Below are 19,478 nucleotides of genomic sequence, written 5' to 3'. Positions count from 1 at the left end.
TCTAGTCAGCCAGTCTTATGTAACTTTTTAGAAATGGATATTTTCTAAAGAGATACAGTAAGCACAATTGGTACTAAACATCCTCTAAAAGTCTATGATGCAAATCCTACAAGTTCATCCAGGGTCCAGGGAGAAGTGAGCTTCCATGCAGAGAGCACAGATGGCAGAAAGATCATCACAGTTCCCGGGAGTCCCTTCTTCCTGTTTGTGGCATGGTGAACAAGTTTCCCCTGAAGCATGGAGTCATTTCTTTGCTGGGCTATTGTGGAGCTGAATCCCTTTGGTCCTTGACTCCTGATGATGTTCCTGGGAATTCCTCCCTTTTCAACTCATTTGATTATTTATAGAGGATTCTATGCACTTGATCGAGTTTCCTTGGCCTATCAGAACACAGTTTTTGTATAGTCAAAGACCCCCTTTCAGTCTAAGAACTATTTCTTGATTGAGAATTGTTCTCTCCTGGTTTAACATGTCAAGCCAAAAAAGGGGTGGAATAATTTGGATCCTGGTCTTATTGTATTAAATATCCTTGTAGTCTCTTAATTGGGTTAAAAGTTTAATTCCTTATTAATATTTCATAGAACCTGTAAATGTGCTTGTTCTGAGACATCAAGAAAATGTGTATATATTTGGTTTTGGAGGATAAGGAGAAAGTCATTCTCTTTTCCCTCTTAGATTTGGGATGGATTCTCCCAGCTTTGCCACTTACAAATGTGACTTATATCAAGTATAGCATTTAGGGACTAGTATGAGACTTATAAGAGCTAGAGTACTTCACTGACTTCTTTTCCCTGAGGAGTCACTTTATTCTGGAAGTATGGAGAGCAGACCTACCTCAATCTTGGAGTTCATCATGCCTCTAATGAAAGTAGGGATTAAGCTTCTTTTTCTCACTCTCTTTAACTTTTAAAACTCTCACTCCAGAACCTTAGAGAAAAATTGTTTAAAAAGCTAAGCTGTAGGTATTCAATGTACAATATGGATCAGATATGGGATAGATATTTATTTCTAGCACACAAAAGGAATGCCAAAAGACACAAAGACTCAGAACACACTGAGAGGCTTAAAAACAAGATTCTGTAACTTAACTTAAATTCTGCCTGGGGGCTAATACTTAATCCTCAGTGAAATATAAAGAATTTTGGAGAATTACTGAATATGCATTTTACATTTCACCTTTTGCACTATCCAGCCATCTCCCAGATCATATCAGGTAAAACACTTAAGCTTGACTCCATTCTCCAATTAGTGGTCATTTTTCCTAGAGCACTGAAATGGTTATCAGGAACTCCTGTCCCTGCTACCAATCAGCTGTGGTCAGAAGGACCTAGAACTTCTGGATTTCTTGAATTCACTAAGCCAAGCCTATTTAGGGACTGACATCCATTCAAATACAAAAGATGCAGCTCAAACTCAGGTTAGCCATACCTGTGCAATCTTGCTTGTGTTCCTAGACTCGTATAGCTAGGGTGAGAGACAAGACAAATCATCTCAGTGATGATCCTTAGGAGAAGTGATCAAAACAGTCTTGATGCAACTAAAGCCCAAAAGAAGAGAGCTTGCGCTCTTCCTTCTTAGCAGCTAATAAAGGGCCTCCCTGGTACTCTGAAGTTCCAAGACCTTTCAGCACTGAACCTCCACAGGACTGGGAGGAGTGAGAAAGCTCCTTGTGCCCAAGCGTGGAGGTTGGATATCCCATTCCCTGCGAGTAGATAGTGCCAGTTCCCTTCTCCTTCCTCTCTTACTTTTGTGGTCTATCATTCCAGGAAAAATGATGCCCATTTTCTCTCATGTATTAGAGGTGTTTGAAGAATAAATAAATAAATAAATGTGTGTGTGTGTGTGTGTGTGTGTGTGTGTGTGTGTGTGTGTGTGTGTGTGCGCGCGCACGCCCGCGCATGTGAAAGCAAGAGAGGTGGTTTGATAAGAAATGTTAGTGAAACACCCACTGATGAAATTCATGCCAGTCCCAAGGGACACAACAATGGCAAATGCATTTCCTACAGAAAATGACCAATTCTGTTTCCTTTTAAAATCTTGTTTGGGAGGTACTTGAGGTGTGGGAAAAGCCCTACAGGAATAGTCAAGAGATTGGGGTGAGTCTGGGGGACATATGTTCTGTGCTAACTCAGACCAGTCACTTTCTGAGCCTTCCTTTCCTCAGCTCTAGAACAGAGATAATGATTCTTTTACCATCTACCCTATAAGGTTGTTATTGGGGTTAGGAGAAAATTTTATATACCCAAAAGCTTGGGTCAAACCCAAATGGAGATGGGGCCACATACTGACTGAATTTTAAAAATGTAATATTATCTGTGCTTTATTGTATTTTTATTGATTTTGTAAGTATTTTCCCATTGTGTTTTTAGCTGGTTTGGATTGCATTTGGGGGTATTATGGGTCGCATGGAACTCAGATCACGCTTAGACTGCCTTTACCCTAAAACTTTATGTAAATGCAAATTGTTATTAACATTTGTATCATGTATCATCCCCTTGTTTCTGAGTCATAAAGGGTAAAGATGATATATTACTGAATCATAAAAATCTCTGAGTTGAAAGGAACCTCAGAAATCTTTGGGCCCAACCCATCTGTGATGGGTCCCATCTACAATATCCCTGCTTAGCAGTGAGCCTTTGCAAAGAGGCACTCACCATTTTGTGAGGTAGCTGTTTCCACTTTTGGACAATCCTCAATATTAGGGAGATTTTCCTGAGAATGAGAGGAAGTCTTTTGCCTTTTAAGTCTGAGTGTAAGGTCCATTCACCAAATATGATCTTCTTCCTTAGACACTAATGAGTGTAGCATTAATAATGGAGGCTGCCAGCAGACCTGTGTGAATACTCTGGGAAGTTATGAGTGCCAATGCCCCTCAGACTACCAGCTCCACTGGAACAAGAAGGACTGTGTGGGTAAGGATCCCTGCTTGTGCTTCCTCCATCGACAGGCTCTGACCTTTGCCTAGAAGGTGGTGTAGCAGTGGGCATTTTCACAAGTCTTCATCAGATGGCTGTGTGGAGTGCATTACCATGTCCTCCTTGCCTTTCATACTTGGTATACTGCTGTCCATTGTTTAAAAATGTTTGAGAAACAGGAGATACTTTGTAGGGTCTTTGGTATTCTCTTCTGTGTTTCTGTCTGGTGTGTACTTCTGTTTTCTATGGGGTTTCTCTGTATGAAAAGTAGTCCATCTCAGGGTATTGTCCTGGGATGGAAAATGGAGTGTATGTTTCTGGAACATTAGTTACATGGAATGTGCTTTACCTATTCCTATTTTTGTCTTCTCTTTCATCATTTCCAACTGTGGAAGTGTTTTTTTTTTTCTTTCCATACATATTTGTGTTTTGTCCTGTTTAGAAGTAAAGGGATTCCTGCCTGGTAACATATCCCCTAAAGTGTCCATGCATTGTACTAAGAGTGATGGAGTGGATAAGTGCTTCCTAAACTGTCCCTCAGATGTCCACCTCTCTCCAGGTGAGTGATCAGGTCTGTCTCTGTGCCCCCCCCCCCCAAGGCAGTTTTACCTTAGGCAGGGAGAAGTGGCTGCCTGGGCCAAGACAGCAGGTGATACTTGGAAATAGATGATGTTAACCAAAATGATTTTTGTTTTTAAATGGAACTTTCATGACATCTTGTCTAAATAAACCTCTTCTTTAGGGCAGGCACCAAAGCCCAGAATAGGTTTAATTTCTGCTCCCTTTAAATAGTGACTTTAGCTGTATTACCTGAGCTCACACAGCTGTCCCTATGTGTAATTGTTGACTTATGTGTTCTGCCTGTTAGGATATCAAGATACCTACTCTGTTTCCTGTGGTACCTCTTCTCGTCTCAGGAGTCGGTTACATAAATCTAATGATTCTGCTTTATTGGGTAATTACCAAAACCACATTTCTCTAACCCTGCTCAGTATTTTTCACGTAGGCTGACGGTTTAGTGGTTAGTTACATAAAAACATACTGTAAGTTATAGAGCATTATATAAATTCAGGACTTTTTGTCCCTTAGAACCTTTCCTGTACACAAAAAGCATTTTGTAATTTTTACCTGCCCATGACCTTGGAATCTATTGAGCCCAGAGATACTAACTGCTCTTAATTCACAACATCCCTGAATTTCCCTGGATTATTATGTGAAGTAACACCTGACAGTTTATAGAAATCTGCAGTGACAACCCCCAGAGAAATTGGTAGGACCACAAGAAACATATGAGCCTTGCACATGCAGGGGCTCATGGAAATTGGCACAGCTCAGAAGGAGACAGAAAAGAATGGAATTTCCCAGACAAGTTTGGCTTTTAAAGCCTTTACCATATGGCTCCACCCTACCCTTCCAGGCTTATCCATCACTCCTCCCCATGCAATCTGTAGTCCAGCCAAGCTGACCTTTCTGTTCTTCCTTATTCATGACCTTCTCATGCCCCCTTACCATGCCTTTGCAAGGCATTCTCTCCTGCTGGAATGTACTTCCTCCTCCATTCTGCTTCCTTTAAAGCTCAACTCAAACACCAGTTTTTACACAGAGGCTCTATTGGCCAGTCCCAAATGCCTCCCTCTGGAATCACATTGCAGTTATTTTAGACATGCTTATGTGCACACGATGCCTCCCTCCCCTTTCAATGTAAACTTCTTGAAGTCAAGGGTATTTTATTTTAGCCTGTGTATCTTTGGCCCCTCGCCCAGTGCCTGGCACAAGGGGGGTGCTTAATCGGTACCTGCTGATTGATTGACTACCAACTTGAGTATGTACTTCTAAGTCTTTATAACCTGAGAAGTCATGAGAACAATTGTCCCTTGCTTCCCATATTGCACAAGAGCTCTTGTGGGGGCAGGTAACTGTGTCTGCAAAGCAGTTCATGCAACTTAAGTAGCATCTGGGCCTTGGAGACACATCCCAGCAGCGCAGGAAGTTTGCCTAAAACCCTCCCCTTTCCCAGAGCATGGCCATTGGGAACTAGAGGCAACCTAGCCATCTGCTCCTGCCCTTGGAGGGAGGCTGAGTTCAGGACATTTGGTCTTAGTAATATCAGCCTTTTTTCTGTATTATAAAGCCATCTTCCATTTCTGTGCTAATGTATGGGAAGACAATGGCTGTAGCATACTGGTTCCACTCCATCTTGTGCACATAAATCTACACTTTACAGTTGGTCTGCAAAGGAATGGTTTATGAGTGTCTTTCCAGAAGGTTTGCCTTTGGAGTGTTCTTTTTTTTTTTAAATGTCAGAGAAGTCCTGCTGACTTCTACAGACCCTGTTCTAATTTGGATTGTGAAGAAATCCTGACCTTTCAGAACATTATATAAGATACTTTTCTCACTTGTAGTTTTTCTAATAGTTTTTCTGTCACATTTGAACTTTGGATTATCTTTCTTTCTTTGAAAAATTTATCAATGCATTTATTTCATCCCAGCAGACATTTCCCCATAAAGCACATTTCCCCAAGAAAAAATTTACTTTGGATTTTCTTTTTAAGTGGAAAGATACATAGAGTTTTATAAGCAGACTTTTTTTTTTGACTCTATAAACAGGATTCTGGTATCTAATAATTCAGTTTGGGGTAAATCAACAATTAAGAGGTTTAGATTTTACTCAGGCTATGGTTAAGATAGCAGATGCAGAAATCTGGAGTTTTGAAAGCATTAAAAATGTGTAAGGTGTCCTTGCCCATGGAAGGCTCAGTATTGTCTGGTATTCCTTTGCCTCCGAAGGTAATATTTCTCACTATTTCTTTTTGAAGATGTTGCCACTGTCAGGACAAGTGTCACCTTTAGGCTAAATGAAGGCAAATGTAGTTTGAAAAAGGCCGAGCTACTTCCAGAAGACCTGCCAGGAATGATATCAGGTATGAATGGGTGTGTCTTCATAGAGCAGGGTGTCTGATGCTAGCAGCTCATCTGCACGTTGGGGAAACTAAACTGGAGACTTAGAGATGGCAAAAGGTTAGTGTCTAACTGAATGAGGACATTTTGGATCAGCTCTTAATTTTTTCAGGTGTTATTTTCACAAAGGTAAGGATATAAAACTGTCCTAAAAGTCTCAGTGCAATTTTAAGCATGAATTCACTTAAAGCTATTAAAACTGCACTGAGACTTTTGGGACAGTCTGTTTTATTGTATCCATACATTTTCTATTTTAAGGACAGTTTTGTAGGGATCTTTGTTACTTTCTTCAATCTTCCACCTCTAATAATAGGCTGACTTTTAGGAGATTCGACCATATAGTCTGTGAAGTATGGAGCATGCTTGTACTGAAAAATTCAATATATATATATATATATATATATATATATATATATATATACATATGCATATATATATTTTATAGATATTACATAATTATTACAATATATGATATAATGAGTTCAATAAGTGTAAGTATTCTTAATAAGTGCAAAATTCTCAATAATTGTAAAATATTCTGACAACTTGGAACTTTAGTGATACCTCAGAAATATGAGTAAATAAAGCAGGATTTGGAATAAAAAGAAAAAGAATTGAGGAAGAATACTGTGTGTGGTTCTCCAGTTGTTTCTCTTCCTTGGAGAGAGAGCAGTCTCCAGGTCCTGGCTTTGACTGGCCTGGATCAGACCAGCTAGCTACCCCCTTCCTCAGCTCACACGTGCAGCTTCTTAAGAGACAAGAACTTTGGGGATCACAAGGGTAGAAACAGCAAAACAAGTGGGACTCTTAAGGCCCTGGAGTGGTGGGGGGTTGGAGGACTATGGTACAGATCCTGGTAGCACTATTTGTCAGTTTTATGAATTTAGGCAAGTCACTAAACTTCCCTAGGTCTTCATTTCCTCATCAATAACGTGGGAATAATAATACTTTCACTGCCTGTTTGACAGAGTGGTGAGAAAAGTATTTTGATAACTTCAAAACACATGAAATGTAAATTATCATTTACACACACCAGTTGTGGTAGCACAAGCTAAATCCCAGGGAATTAGCAGTTATTCTAGAGGAACATTGGTACTGTTTTCATACTTAGATTTCTGGTCAGTAAGAAAAAGTTTTGTTTTTTTTTTTTAGTCAATGTATGTCATCTCAGGAGGATGAATCCATTTTAAGGTGATGTGATCCAGGAGGTGCTGGCTTTTTAAATGAGCAAAGCATTTATATGTTTTATAATATCATAATGTCTGGATTTTATCATTTGATTCCTTAAATGTTTTCATAACAAAATGTTTATTTATACCATAGTATATGTTCTGCTGATGATTTTGCTAGAATTTGGCTTCTTGTAATTTTTTTTTCTTTCCATACAGAGAAGTACAGCTCAGTAAAAGAGGGCTTCCACTATGTAAACCTTACATGTGGCTCTGGCAAGCAAATCCCTGGAGGCTTTGGCAGACCAGCCCCAACTAAAGAAATGTTTATCAGTGTTGACTTTGAGCTTGAAGCAAACCAACAGGAGGTGACAGGTTGGTTTGAAGTTTCCCCAGGTGCAATCAAGGCTTCTCCCACCTTGTTCCTTATTTCTTCTTCCTTCACTTTAAATCCTTCTTTGCAAAAAATAAAAATGTGAAGTATCTCTTGTTTGTATTTTTTATTTTTTGCCTTTAAGCTGCATTGAATTGGTTTGGAAGTAGAAGGATTTTGCCTTCCTTACAAGAACCTAAAGTTGACATTTTGTGATTGTCAAATCCATTTGAATGCTGCCTAATCTGCTAGTACCACTTTTCCATAATCAAGACCTTTCCTCCATCCCCATCTATCATTGTAGTTTGGGATGTTGGCTTGTGTTGACATTTCAAACTGGATGCTGCCTGATGTTATGGCTCTTATATACCCTGTACATGTTGCTCCTTGTCTCTTGATTCTATAGCATCTTGTGATCTGAGCTGTGTCCTGAAGAAAACAGAGAAGAAGTTACGGAAAGCTATCCGCACACTTCGGAAAACAGTTCACCGTGAGCAGTTCCATCTTCGTTTGTCAGGGATGGATTTTGAAGTGGCAAAAAAGTCCCCCAGAGTATCTGAACACCTGGCAGATCCCTGTGGCTTGGGGCAAGAACACAGAAAGGGCAAATGTGGTGAGTGGCCTGGTTAGGAACTTTCTTTGTTATGTACCCATCCATGATCTGTTTACCTCTGCAAGTAGAAAAGTGAGTCACTAATGAGTATCAGATATAGTAGAAGAGAGCAAAGGTGAGCATCTTCCCTTGTGTGAGTGGAATTTAGCTCTGTTTATAATACACTGGGCCAAAGGGGAAGAGGATTGTATTACTGTATATTATCCTTAAAAGATAGAACTATGTACACTTCGATTTCCTCATAGAACAACTTGTAACTTTTGGCCAAATACTCATATAATAATAATAAGAATTTACTGCTGGAAGACAAGAATGGAATCAGGAAGTGTGGTGGATAGTTCAATGAATAAGCTGGGGGGGTAGAGTTTGTTTGGAGCCACTCCCCAAAATGGAAGTTCTGAAAAGAACTCAGAGTGGGAGATCTTCTAATTATTATATAAGTTCTTCCTGGAACCTCCCTTCTGGGAAAGGGCCCAGTCCAGCCAAAATTTTCCAAATTTAGCCACTGTGTGCCTCAGTGACTACGTTCTCCCTCCTTCACCCTTGCTTTTTAGCTTTCCTTCTGTCATTTTCCTCTGTTTCCTTTTTGCTTGAATTTTTGTCTCCAGTATTTTGTACAAAGCCTGACATATAATAGGTGCTTAATACATGTTAATTCACTAAAGCACATAGTACTATAGATCCAAATTCTGAGGAACCAGAGGGTTACAAAAGTTCTTGAAGTGGTTGCTGAAGAAACACATCTGAGAATCATAGTACCTCTTAACAGGATGCAGAAGTTCCCTCTTCTCAAATTCTGACTTTTTAAATCCCACCCAGAGCTCTTGACCTAAAGCAAATGAGGGAATAGAGAAGTATTCAGATGTACATCAGTCATCTGAAGGGTTTTTTTTTTTTGTTTGTTTGTTTTTGTTTTTTAATATAGAAGAAATGCTAACCTGCTTTAGAGCCAGAAGGGCACATGGACGGAAAAGCTGATCCAGCAATACTTGAAACTTCCTTTAGATGCTTCTGGGAGGTGATCAGGGCTGCCCAATGGCCTTGTGCATTTCACACTGGCTCTATACTGTCCCTGTCCTCTGGCAAGCTAGGCTGGGCTTTAGCTTCTCCTCCTTTGGGTGGACTTCTCCCAGAAGAGCTCTTAAAGACCTAGAGGGCATTCTCCCTAGGGCAGCTATCTCCAGTTGAAAAACCTAGAAACTTCTGACCTTTAGAATTTATAAGGCTGCTTCTAAAGTTGGACACATAAGCCAGAACTACTATTTAGTCCCTTCCAGTCAGGGAAGGAAACCCAAAAAAGGCAAGGCCCAGGCTGAGGCTTGTCTACCAAGCTCTTGCACTATGTATGTGAATGCCAGGCCAAGGGAGAGGGGCAGCCCTCTTCCTCACCCTTCACAGGAAGCCTAGAGAGTTCTTGCTATTTTGGAGATCTGACATAAAGGAATGACTGTGGGTGGAGTTATTCCCATTTTAGGTTCATCATCTTCAGCTTCTCTGGAGTGGAAGAAAAGGGACCTTGCTGCCACTGTAGCTCCATTCTCTGTATGTGCTCCTTGAGGTATATAACCTGATACAGTCTCTTGGCAAGTTTTTACTAATACCAATAGAATAAGTACACATACTTTAAGAACAGATAGATTATTTTTTCTTTTTAGTGTCTATAGGAATAGCCCCAGCTGTAGAGATGCTAGCTCCGGAGATTTGGTTAGTATTGTGATGGATTGCATACACTTTTCCAAAATAGAGTGGAAAGCAACTCTCTCTGTTTGCTTTGCAAATTCTCAAATATTTCTACATCATCCCAACTGTCTTTCTTAAACAACAACAACAACAACAACAAAACTTGGTTAATATTTTCCTCTTTCTTAATACTAGCTTTGACTATTTCCTAGACATAAAAATTCTCTCTTTTTTTGTCTAAAAATATTAGTTCTTATTTACATTGTACTTTGTAGCTTACAAAGTGTCCTCCCAGCAGTCCATAAGGTAGGTCTTTTTTACTTTCTGGGGTTCTGTTTATAAAGTTGGATGGTATAAACAAGCCAGATCCATCAGATCTATGAGGGTCAGACTTTTCCCCACCCACCTTTGTTAGCCGGCTTTTAGATAGCTTTGTACATTAGTCAGTGAGTCTCTGTGACAGAAACTCAAGGAAAACTGATTTTCTCAGGTCCTGTAGACCAAATCCTAATGAGAATGTTGCCATAACACTGCCTGGTATATGTTGCTCAAGTACAAAGGTCTGAGGATAAGGGTCAGATGTTATCTTAAGAGAGGCCTAATGACCATGACAGCTTATTCAGGTTACACAGTGTATTTTATATGTAGCTGCCTGTAGTGAATGAATGTGTCTTTAAAATGCTTGTCAAACTAAATTAGGTGAGATTTTGTTTTGTTTGGTTCTTAATGAGGCACAGTGACTTTTTCCCAGTAACTCTTCTTGCCATAGAAGGATTTGGGGATCCTTTTGGGACTCTATTACCCTGATTTCAGCTTTAAAGATTTTATACCAAGAAGAAAATCACAAGGAATTAATGGTTACATATCTTCACCTTGTGCTGAGTAGGCTTTTGTACTGATTCAGGCATAAGGAGGAGGAATTGTCAGAGAGATGGAGTCTGGGGTAAGGGTTAGATACATTAGAAAGCAGTTGATACTTCCTGTTTACTTCACACATATGCAATGTAATTGGACGGGTCCTTTGGTTTTAAGAGAAAATGTTCATAGACATTTAGGTTTATGCTTTGTGGGGAAAGGTGAGTGTAACTTAAAGATATTTACTGTTCTTTACTTAGTTTGATGGGATTCATAAAAACAATTTTGGTTAGTATGATCTGATCTCTGCAGATGTTATGTAAGGATCAAATTTAAAGATTGGATAGAATCTGACAGGATGATTAGATCAATGATTTTTTTCTTTTAGATTTAAGACATGATTTTTGGTGGCTGCAAGAAGAAGGAACTTTGCTCTGGGCTAACTGAGGAAAGAGGAAGTGTGTGTGTGTGTGTGTGTGTGTGTGTGTGTTCAAGTGCACATGCATGGTGCAAGAGTAAATTTTAATTTTAAAACAATCAGGTGCTTTTACTATGACTATACAGAGTTGTTATTAAAGAAAAGAAATACTTGGCATTCTGGATGATAATAGTTGAATTCTTAATATAACTGATATAAAGCATTCCTTAAATCAGTAAGATCAAGCTACGATATTTTCCAAAGATCATGCAGTTTTATGTTGTCTTGAAATTATTTTCCAGTAGTTTAGCATACAAAGATCTTATCTTCCCAACTAAACTGTAATAATAATTATACATCTAGACATCATCCTACATTCTCGTTGCTGTCCCCAAAAGGCTTTCTTCTAGTATAAAATATGCCTCAGGTATATAGAGTGTGTACAATTCTTGTGTACAAGATAGAAACATCCCCATTAACATTATATTTGAAAAAGATTGAGTTATATCTAATCATATATCTGACCTGTGATCTTGGCCTTATCTTTAAAATAAAGAACAGATGGGCTCATAGAAAGAGTGTGTGTAAGGAAAAGCAGCAGGCTCAGTTCCCTGTGCTTCTGTGAGACCTTGCCCTGGCCCCAGAATGGTCACTGTCTAGAGGTAGTGGCAGAATGGGCTGACTGTGGAGCTATAGGAATGAGTTTATTTCTAAACAAGTTCGTTTCTAAACAAGGGATGGGATTTTCAGGACCAAACCTCTCTAAGAAGAGGAGTTTATGGGATAATGCTGAGTCAGTAAACCAAGCTTTCTGAAGAAGAGTTTCTAGGCAACCCTGGACAGTGCAGGATGGTAGTCTAGTAATTACTTGAGAGAAGATAAGGAATTCTTTTACTAGGAACACTAGGGCCAATCAGAGGCTAGAGTCAATCAAGGGATGGTGGTATGATGTAAAAGAATAAATCCAGACCCTGTTTCTTCCTCAGTGAACTCACAGACTCAGACCAAAAAATGCATTGTTAATTAATCAAATTAAATGTATATAACCTTGGGAAAATATCCAGGAAATATTAACCAAAAAAAAACCAGGAGAAACAGAAACCTTGAAAGGAACCCTGATAGAAAAATCAAGGAAAGAAAAAAAAAAGAAAAGAAAAGAGAATCAGTATTGAAAGCCTGAGAGATCAAGGAAAGCTAAGAGTGTAGTTTTTTTTTTTTTTTTTTTAAATAGCGGTTCCTTGCTTTAGACATTGTGCTCCTTTGTTTATTTTGTTCTCATGTCCTTGAAGGATTTACCTTTTGCTTGTGACCTTCTGTTGTACCTGAAATGAGAGAGTTGCTGGAAAGGAATCTTATAAGTCATCACATGTCATAGTTATGCGATCTGGGCCATAGAAAGGCACTGGGACTTGCTCAATCACATAGTGTTAAGCTACAGAATCATGAATAAAACCAAGGTCTCCTGGCCCCCAATCCAATTTCCTTTTCATTATTCTGGACTGATTCTCCTATTTTTTCTGCAAATAATATTTTTTAAAAGACTCTTTTATTGATAAGAACAAAGCAGTAGGTAAATAAACTCTGATACTTTTCTAAAACATTGCAATCAGATTTTACATGCATTGGTGATAGTTGGTTAATAATGTCAAGTTAGGCTTTGAGTGAATAGTATTTTCTTCATAATAAGCCATACAATTGAAATAAAAGGCTATTCCTTTGACAATATATAGGAAGGACTTCCTGACAAAAAGCTGATTCAGTGTGCAGAATGAGACACATAATTTTGGATGGGGCTCTACTGAATTTATTTTGCACATTTGTTACAAGGATTTTGTCTGCTTTTTGTTTTGCTTTTTAACTTAAAGGGAGGAAAGGAGAAAATAGATTTTTTTCTTAAAGTTTTGAAAGTTTAGTTAAATTAAAAAGCATCATATTAGAAAGAATGGTTTTAGGAGAGGGAGATATTTGAAAAGTACAATTTAGAATGTGGGAGTTTGAAAAAGTAAATGAATGCAAGAAGTTTTTCTCATTTCTAAGCCACAGAGTTAGTGGAAGAGAATGAAAGATTTATTTTAGGGCACCAACTATGAAACTCCTGTCTTTTTTCACTGACCCAGTTAGTAGTAATATTTTCAAGTGGCAAATTCTACTTTAATGCTTTCTTACATTAAAACAAAACCAAACAAAAAACCTGTACAGAGTCTTCAAATAAATCCTATGGTGAGAGAGATCCTGCCATCTCCATGATTAACCAGGGACTTTCACAGAAATAGAAGAAAACATAAATCCTTTGGACATGTTGCTGCTTAGGGTGACCTCAGTTCCTGAACTGTTAAAATGTGATAACTCCAAGGACACCATGGCAATCCATTTGCATTGGCGGTTTGTGACTTTCCCCCTAAAGTCAAGGCATGATTCTTAAGAAAATAGTTAGATGCTGGAAACTGACCCCTTTTATTAGGTTCACCTTCTTAGCCACAGAGATACCATAGTGTTTGTCCACCGCATCAACTTCTCAAAGAGGAAGGGCCTGAAAGGAGAGACAAGAGCCCTTAAACCTCTTTGTAGCTATTAATCCTGGCCCCTGCTGGCCTCTCGCCTTTTGCATCAGAAAAGCTTTCTCGTATTTTATTTTAAAGGGGACCAAAAACATCTGTGTGAGATTTGAGAATGGGATTTTAATGGTCACTGAAGGCACACAAAGGCTGGGGTTGCAAAGATGAAGTGTACCAAGGCAATTGACTCCTTTGTTTGGTGTGCTCACAACAATCAGGCTGCTAAAAGAGAAAGGAAAATCAACTGGAATTTCTGAGTTTTTCTGTTTGGGTTGGAACTTCTACACATTTGAAAATAGTTATCTCCAAGTTGTTCTTGACATGGAGACCATGTTGAGAGAACCAAATCTTAGCTTGCTCCTCATGTTATTTGGGAGGTAAACAAAAGGAATGTGACATGAACTTTTTCTATGGAAATTACTCTTTTAAGAAAAAATAGTTATTTCCTGACTGTTTATATGAAATAGGACTTTCATAGAGAATAAAAACAAACTGCTCCTTCCTTACCCAACCTCATTGAACCAATGGTGCCTTTCTGATCTTCCTAGTCCTTTAAGAAACGATGAGATCTAGGATATTGCAAGAAAACTCTCACCTCTCCAAAAAGGAGTTCTTTAAAGGGTTTCCAGTGCCTTAAATGACTCCAAAAATGAATTTATACACACTAACATGTGCAACTCACTCTCAGGCAAATCCATAGGCTCTTCGTGGAGCTAGCTGTAAACTCTGTTCTCTGCCAGTTGTGCTGTGATAAAAGTAAACCGTTGATCAATTTGTCCCAAAGTTGTCATCAGTGTAATTCTTGAAACCATTCTGATATTGTCTATGTACATTAATAACATTATAACTTGCTGGGTGCCCAAGATGGGTAACTTACTCTTTCCCAGTTACCTGAGTTAGTTTGGTAAGAGATGTGAAGTCCAGACACTTTATTAAGCATTCTCTGATGCTCTTTCTCCATGTGCAGCCAGCCGACAAAAGGCAGTGAACAGCTGTTCCTTAAGTGAGAGGAGGATTTAAAGGTGTCATGGAACAGTAACAGTTTGGTGAAGTCAGAGATTAACCACTAATTATTTAGGGTCAAAGGATATCTTTGTCAAAGATATCCATTTCCATCAGAATATATCCTCAATCAGTATTATTGTTGAAGTGTATAATGATCTCCTGGCTCTATTCATTTCACTCAGCATCAGTTCATGTAAGTCTCTCCAGGCCTCTCTGTATTCATCCTCCTGGTCATTTCTTACAGAACAATAATATTCCATAACATTCACATACCACAATTTACACAACCATTCTCCAAATGATGGGCATCCCTTCATTTTCCAATTTCTAGCCATTACAAAAAAGGTCCCCACAAACATTTTGGCACATACAGGTCCCTTTCCTTTCTATAAGATCTCTTCGGGATATAAGCCCAGTAGTAACACTGCTGGATCAAACAGTATGCACAGTTTGATAACTTTTTGAGCACAATTCCAAATTGCTCTCCAGAATGGCTGGATCCGTTCACAATCCACCAACCATGCATCAGTGTCTCAGTTTTCCCACATCCCCTCCAACATTCGTCACTATCTTTTCCTGTCATATTAACCAATCTGACAGGTGTGTAGTCTCACTGGAGCCTCTTTAATCTCTTTATCACTGGAGTTCTTTTTTCTTAGATCTGGGGCACTCAGAAGTTTTTAAGTATCATATGGTTTCTTTGTGGAGCTCCTGATGAAGCCAGGAATCTGTGTCCAGTCTGTCCTTGGCTCCCAGTTCAGATACAGTCATCAGCTGACCCATGATGTCATTAGGATGCTGATGGAAATTTAGAAAAGTCCAGTAGCTTCTGAACCCTTCACAGCTCAAAAGGTTGTCCAGCCAAATTGGGAGGGGGTTTAGAAGGTCCAGTCCACTTGGTTTCCTCCAAGTTATTCTTTCTCATGGGTTTGCCAGAAAATATGCTCTCTTGACTTGCCATTCATGGAAACTCCCCAATTCCAACTTTTGCTTTTATACCAGATCCATGCATAACATCATTTCACTTGATCCAATGCCTTTCCAAGACTTTTCATAGTTAATCTATGTTAATCTCTTGATTTTTCAAGACATATTCTCACCTAGTTCCACCTACTCATCACAGTTCGACCAACAATGTATCAGTGTCCCAGTTTTCCCCCAACCCCTCTAACATTTGTTGTTATCTTTTCCTGTCATCTTAGCCAGTTTGACAGGTGTGTAGTAGTATCTCATAGTTGTCTTGATTTGCATTTTTCTGATCAATAGTGATTTGGAGCACCCTTTCATATAGTATAGTTTTAATTCTTCTGAGAACTGTCTATTCATATCCTTTGGCCATTTATTTATCAATTGGAAAGTAGTTTGAAATATTGTAAATTTGAGTCAATTCTCTATATATTTTAGAAATGAGGCCTTTATCAGGTCCTTTGGATGTAAAAGTGTTTTCCCAGTTTATTGCTTCCCTTTTAATCTCCTCTATGTTAGTTTTATTTGTACAAAATTTTTTTTAACTTAATATAATCAAAATTATCTATTTTGTGATCAATAATGGGCTCTACTTTTTCTTTGGTTACAAATTCATTTCTCTTCCACAAATCTGAGAGATAAACTATCCTATGTTCTTCTAATTTGTTTATAATATCATTCTTTATGTCTAGATCATGAACCCATTTCAACCTTATCTTGGTATACGGTATTAAGTGTGGGTCTATACTTAATTTCTTCCATACTAGTTTCCAATTTTCCCAGCAGTTTTTGTCAAATAGTGGATTCTTGTCCCAAAAGCTGGGACCTTTAGGTTTGTCAAATACTAGATTTTTATAGTCATTGACTATTTTGTTCTGTGAATCTAACCTATTCCACTGATCAACTTTTCTATTTCTTAGCCAGTACCAAATGGTTTTGATGACCACTGCTTTATAACATAGTTTTAGATCTGGTACAGCTTTGCGACCTTCATTTGCTTTTCTCTTCATTAATTCCTTTGAAATTCTTGACCTTTTGTTCCTTCAGATGAATTTTGTTATCTTTTCGAGGTCAGTAAAATAGTTTCTTTGGAGTTTGCCCTAAATAAATAGATTAGTTTAGGGAGTATTGTCATCTTTATTATATTCTCTTGACCTATCCACAAGCACTTGATATTTTTCCAATTACTTAGATCTGACTTTATTTGTATGGAAAAAGTTTTTAGTTTTGCTCATACAATTCCTGACTTTCTTTGGCATATGGATTCCCAAATATTTTATATTATGGAAAGTTATTTTAAATGGAATTTCTCTTTGTGTCTTTTGCTGTTGGATTTTGTTAGTGATATATAAAAATGCTGATGATTTATGTGGATTTATTTGTATCCTGTAACTCTGCTAAAGTTGTGGATTATTTCTAATAGTTTTTAGTTGATTCTCTAAGGTTCTCTAAGTGTGCAATCATATCTCTGCAAAGAGTGATAATTTGGTTTCCTCATTACTTACTTCAATCCCTTTAATCTTTTTCTTCTCTTATTGCCAAAGTTAGCATTTCTAATACAATAATGAAGAGTAATGGTGATAGTGGGCAACCTTATTTCACCCCTGATCTGATTGGGAATGGTTCCAGTTTATCCCCATTACTTATGATGCTTGCTCATGGTTTTAAATAGATGCTACTGATTGTTTTAAGGAAAAGTCCATTTATTCCTATAGTCTCTAGTGTTTTTATTAGGAATGGGTGGGTGTTGGATTTTATCAAATGCTTTTTCTGCATCTATTGAGATAATCATATTGTTCTTTTTCTAGCTTTAGTTGCAACCCCAATTCATTTATTTTTTGCTTTCTTTATTTTATTCAAGTAAGCATCTAGAGATATAAAATTTCCCCTTTGCTTTGGCTGCATCCCACAAAATTTGGTATGTCATCTCATTATTGTCATTCTCTTGGATGAAATTATTGATTGTTTCTATGATTTGCTGTTTCACTCATTCATTCTTTAGGATGAGATTATTTAGTTTCCAATTTCTTTTTGGCCTATCTTCCCCTGGCCTTTTATTGAATAATTTTTATTGTATTGTGATCTGAAAAAAATGCATTTACTATTTCTGCCTTTCTGTATTTGATTTTGAGGTCTTTATGTCCTAATGTTTGGTAAATTTTTGTATAGATTCCATGAACTGCTGAGAATAAAGTGTACTCCTTTCTGTCTCCATTCAATTTTCTAGATTTTCTAGTATTCTATTTACCTTGCTAACTTCTTTCTTATTTATTTTGTGATTTGATTTATCTAGTTCTCAGAGAGGAAGGCTGTGATCTCCCACTATTATAGTTTTGCTGTCTATTTCTTCTTCCAACTCTTTTACCTTCTCCTTTAGGAATTTAGATGCTACACCACTTGGTGCATATATGTTTAATATCAATATATTGCTTCAATATCTATGGTACCCTTTAGCAAGATATACTTTCCTTTCTTATCTCTTTTAATTAGATCAGTTTTTGCTTTTTCTTGATCTGAGATCAGGATAACTACCCCTGCTTTTTTTACTTCACCTGAAGCATAATAGATTCTGCTCTAGCCTTTTACCTTTACTCTGTATGTATTGCTCTGCTTTAAATGTGTTTCTTGTAAACAACATATTGTTTGTTTGTTTGTTTTTTAATTCTGTCTGCTATCTGTTTATATTTTATGGGAGAGTTCATCCCATTCCCATTTACAGTTAAAAAGTACTAATTCTGTATTTCCTGCCATCTTATTAACCCCAAATTATACTTTTCTCTTTTCCCCTTTTCCTCCTCCCCAGTATTTTACTTATGAGCACTACTTGCCTCAAGTAGTCTTCTCCCTTTAGACACCCTCCTCCTTTCTTATAATTTTTCCCTTACTATTTGTTTTCTCTTCTATTTACCCTACTCACTCCCTTTTTGCCTTTTCCCTCCCACTTTCTTTAAGGTGAGAGAGGTTTCTTGGTGAAACCAAATATATCTAATATTCTTTCTTTTTTGAGCAAAATCTGATGAGAGTAAAATTCACATAATATTTTTCACCCTCCCTTCTATCCCTTAATTATAATATATTTTCTTTGCCTCTTCCTGAGAGGTAATTTCCCTCATTTTACCTCCACTTTTCCCTTTTTTTCTGTTACAATCCTCTTTCCACCTCGTTTTTTTTTTATTATAACAGTAAAATCAGATTATATATATATTCTCTACATATACTCATAACAGAAATAATTCTCACGAGATTTTTTTCTTTTTACCTTTTTTATGCTTCTCTTGAGTTCTATATTTGGAAGTCAAATTTTTTGTTTAGCTCTGGTTTTTTCATCAAAAATAAATGTAACTCACCAGTTTCATTGAATGTCCATCTTCTATCTTGAAAGAAAATGCTCAGTTCAGCAGGGTAATTTATTCTTGGCTGCATTCCAAGTTCACCTTTCGGAATATCAGATTCCAGGCCCTTCAATCCTTTTTTCCCCCCATTTTTGCTGGACTTTATTTATTTTCTTTTTAACTAGCTATTAAACCTTTCTTTTTTTATTATAGCTTTTTAATTACAAGATATATGCATGGATAATTTTTCAGCAATGGCATTGCAAAACCTTTTGTTCCAACTTTTCCCCTTCTTCCCCCCACCTCTTCCTCCAGATGGCAGATTGACTAATACATGTTAAATATGTTAAAGTATAAGTTAAATACAATATATGTATACATGTCCAACAGTTATTTTGCTGTACAAAAAGAATCGGACTTTGGAATTATGTACAATTAGCCTGTGAAGGAAATAAAAAATGCAGATGGACAAAAAATAGAGGGATTGGGAATTCTATGTAGTGGTTCATAGTCATCTCCCAGAATTTTTTCACTGGGTGTACCTGGTTCAATTCATTACTGCTCTATTTTATGCAAGTTTCACCCATGTGGTTCATCTCATTGTTGAAAAGGGCCATATCCATCAGAATTGATCATCAT

The 19,478-nt window shown here is 37.6% G+C and overlaps 1 protein-coding gene across 3 annotated transcripts in view; it reads left to right on the top strand.

Annotated features, from left to right (window-relative positions):
* The window catches only part of SCUBE2 (signal peptide, CUB domain and EGF like domain containing 2), a 91,360-nt gene that overhangs the window by 36,046 nt on the left and 35,836 nt on the right, over window positions 1-19,478 (top strand). For 2 of the 3 annotated variants that reach the window (XM_074276039.1, XM_074276041.1), the window contains exons 11-16: window positions 2,790-2,912; window positions 3,358-3,474; window positions 3,784-3,870; window positions 5,732-5,836; window positions 7,262-7,417; window positions 7,822-8,028. In XM_074276039.1, the coding sequence (XP_074132140.1) occupies window positions 2,790-2,912; window positions 3,358-3,474; window positions 3,784-3,870; window positions 5,732-5,836; window positions 7,262-7,417; window positions 7,822-8,028 (795 nt within the window). The remainder of the gene's footprint in view (window positions 1-2,789; window positions 2,913-3,357; window positions 3,475-3,783; window positions 3,871-5,731; window positions 5,837-7,261; window positions 7,418-7,821; window positions 8,029-19,478) is intronic. The other variant, XM_074276040.1, reaches the window with a different exon arrangement.

This window comes from Sminthopsis crassicaudata, chromosome 6, assembly GCF_048593235.1.
Source record: "Sminthopsis crassicaudata isolate SCR6 chromosome 6, ASM4859323v1, whole genome shotgun sequence".
In the NCBI taxonomy this organism is placed as follows: Eukaryota; Metazoa; Chordata; class Mammalia; order Dasyuromorphia; family Dasyuridae; genus Sminthopsis; species Sminthopsis crassicaudata.
Note: the sequence above shows the minus strand (reverse complement) of the source record. Positions and strands in the feature narration are given on the sequence as shown.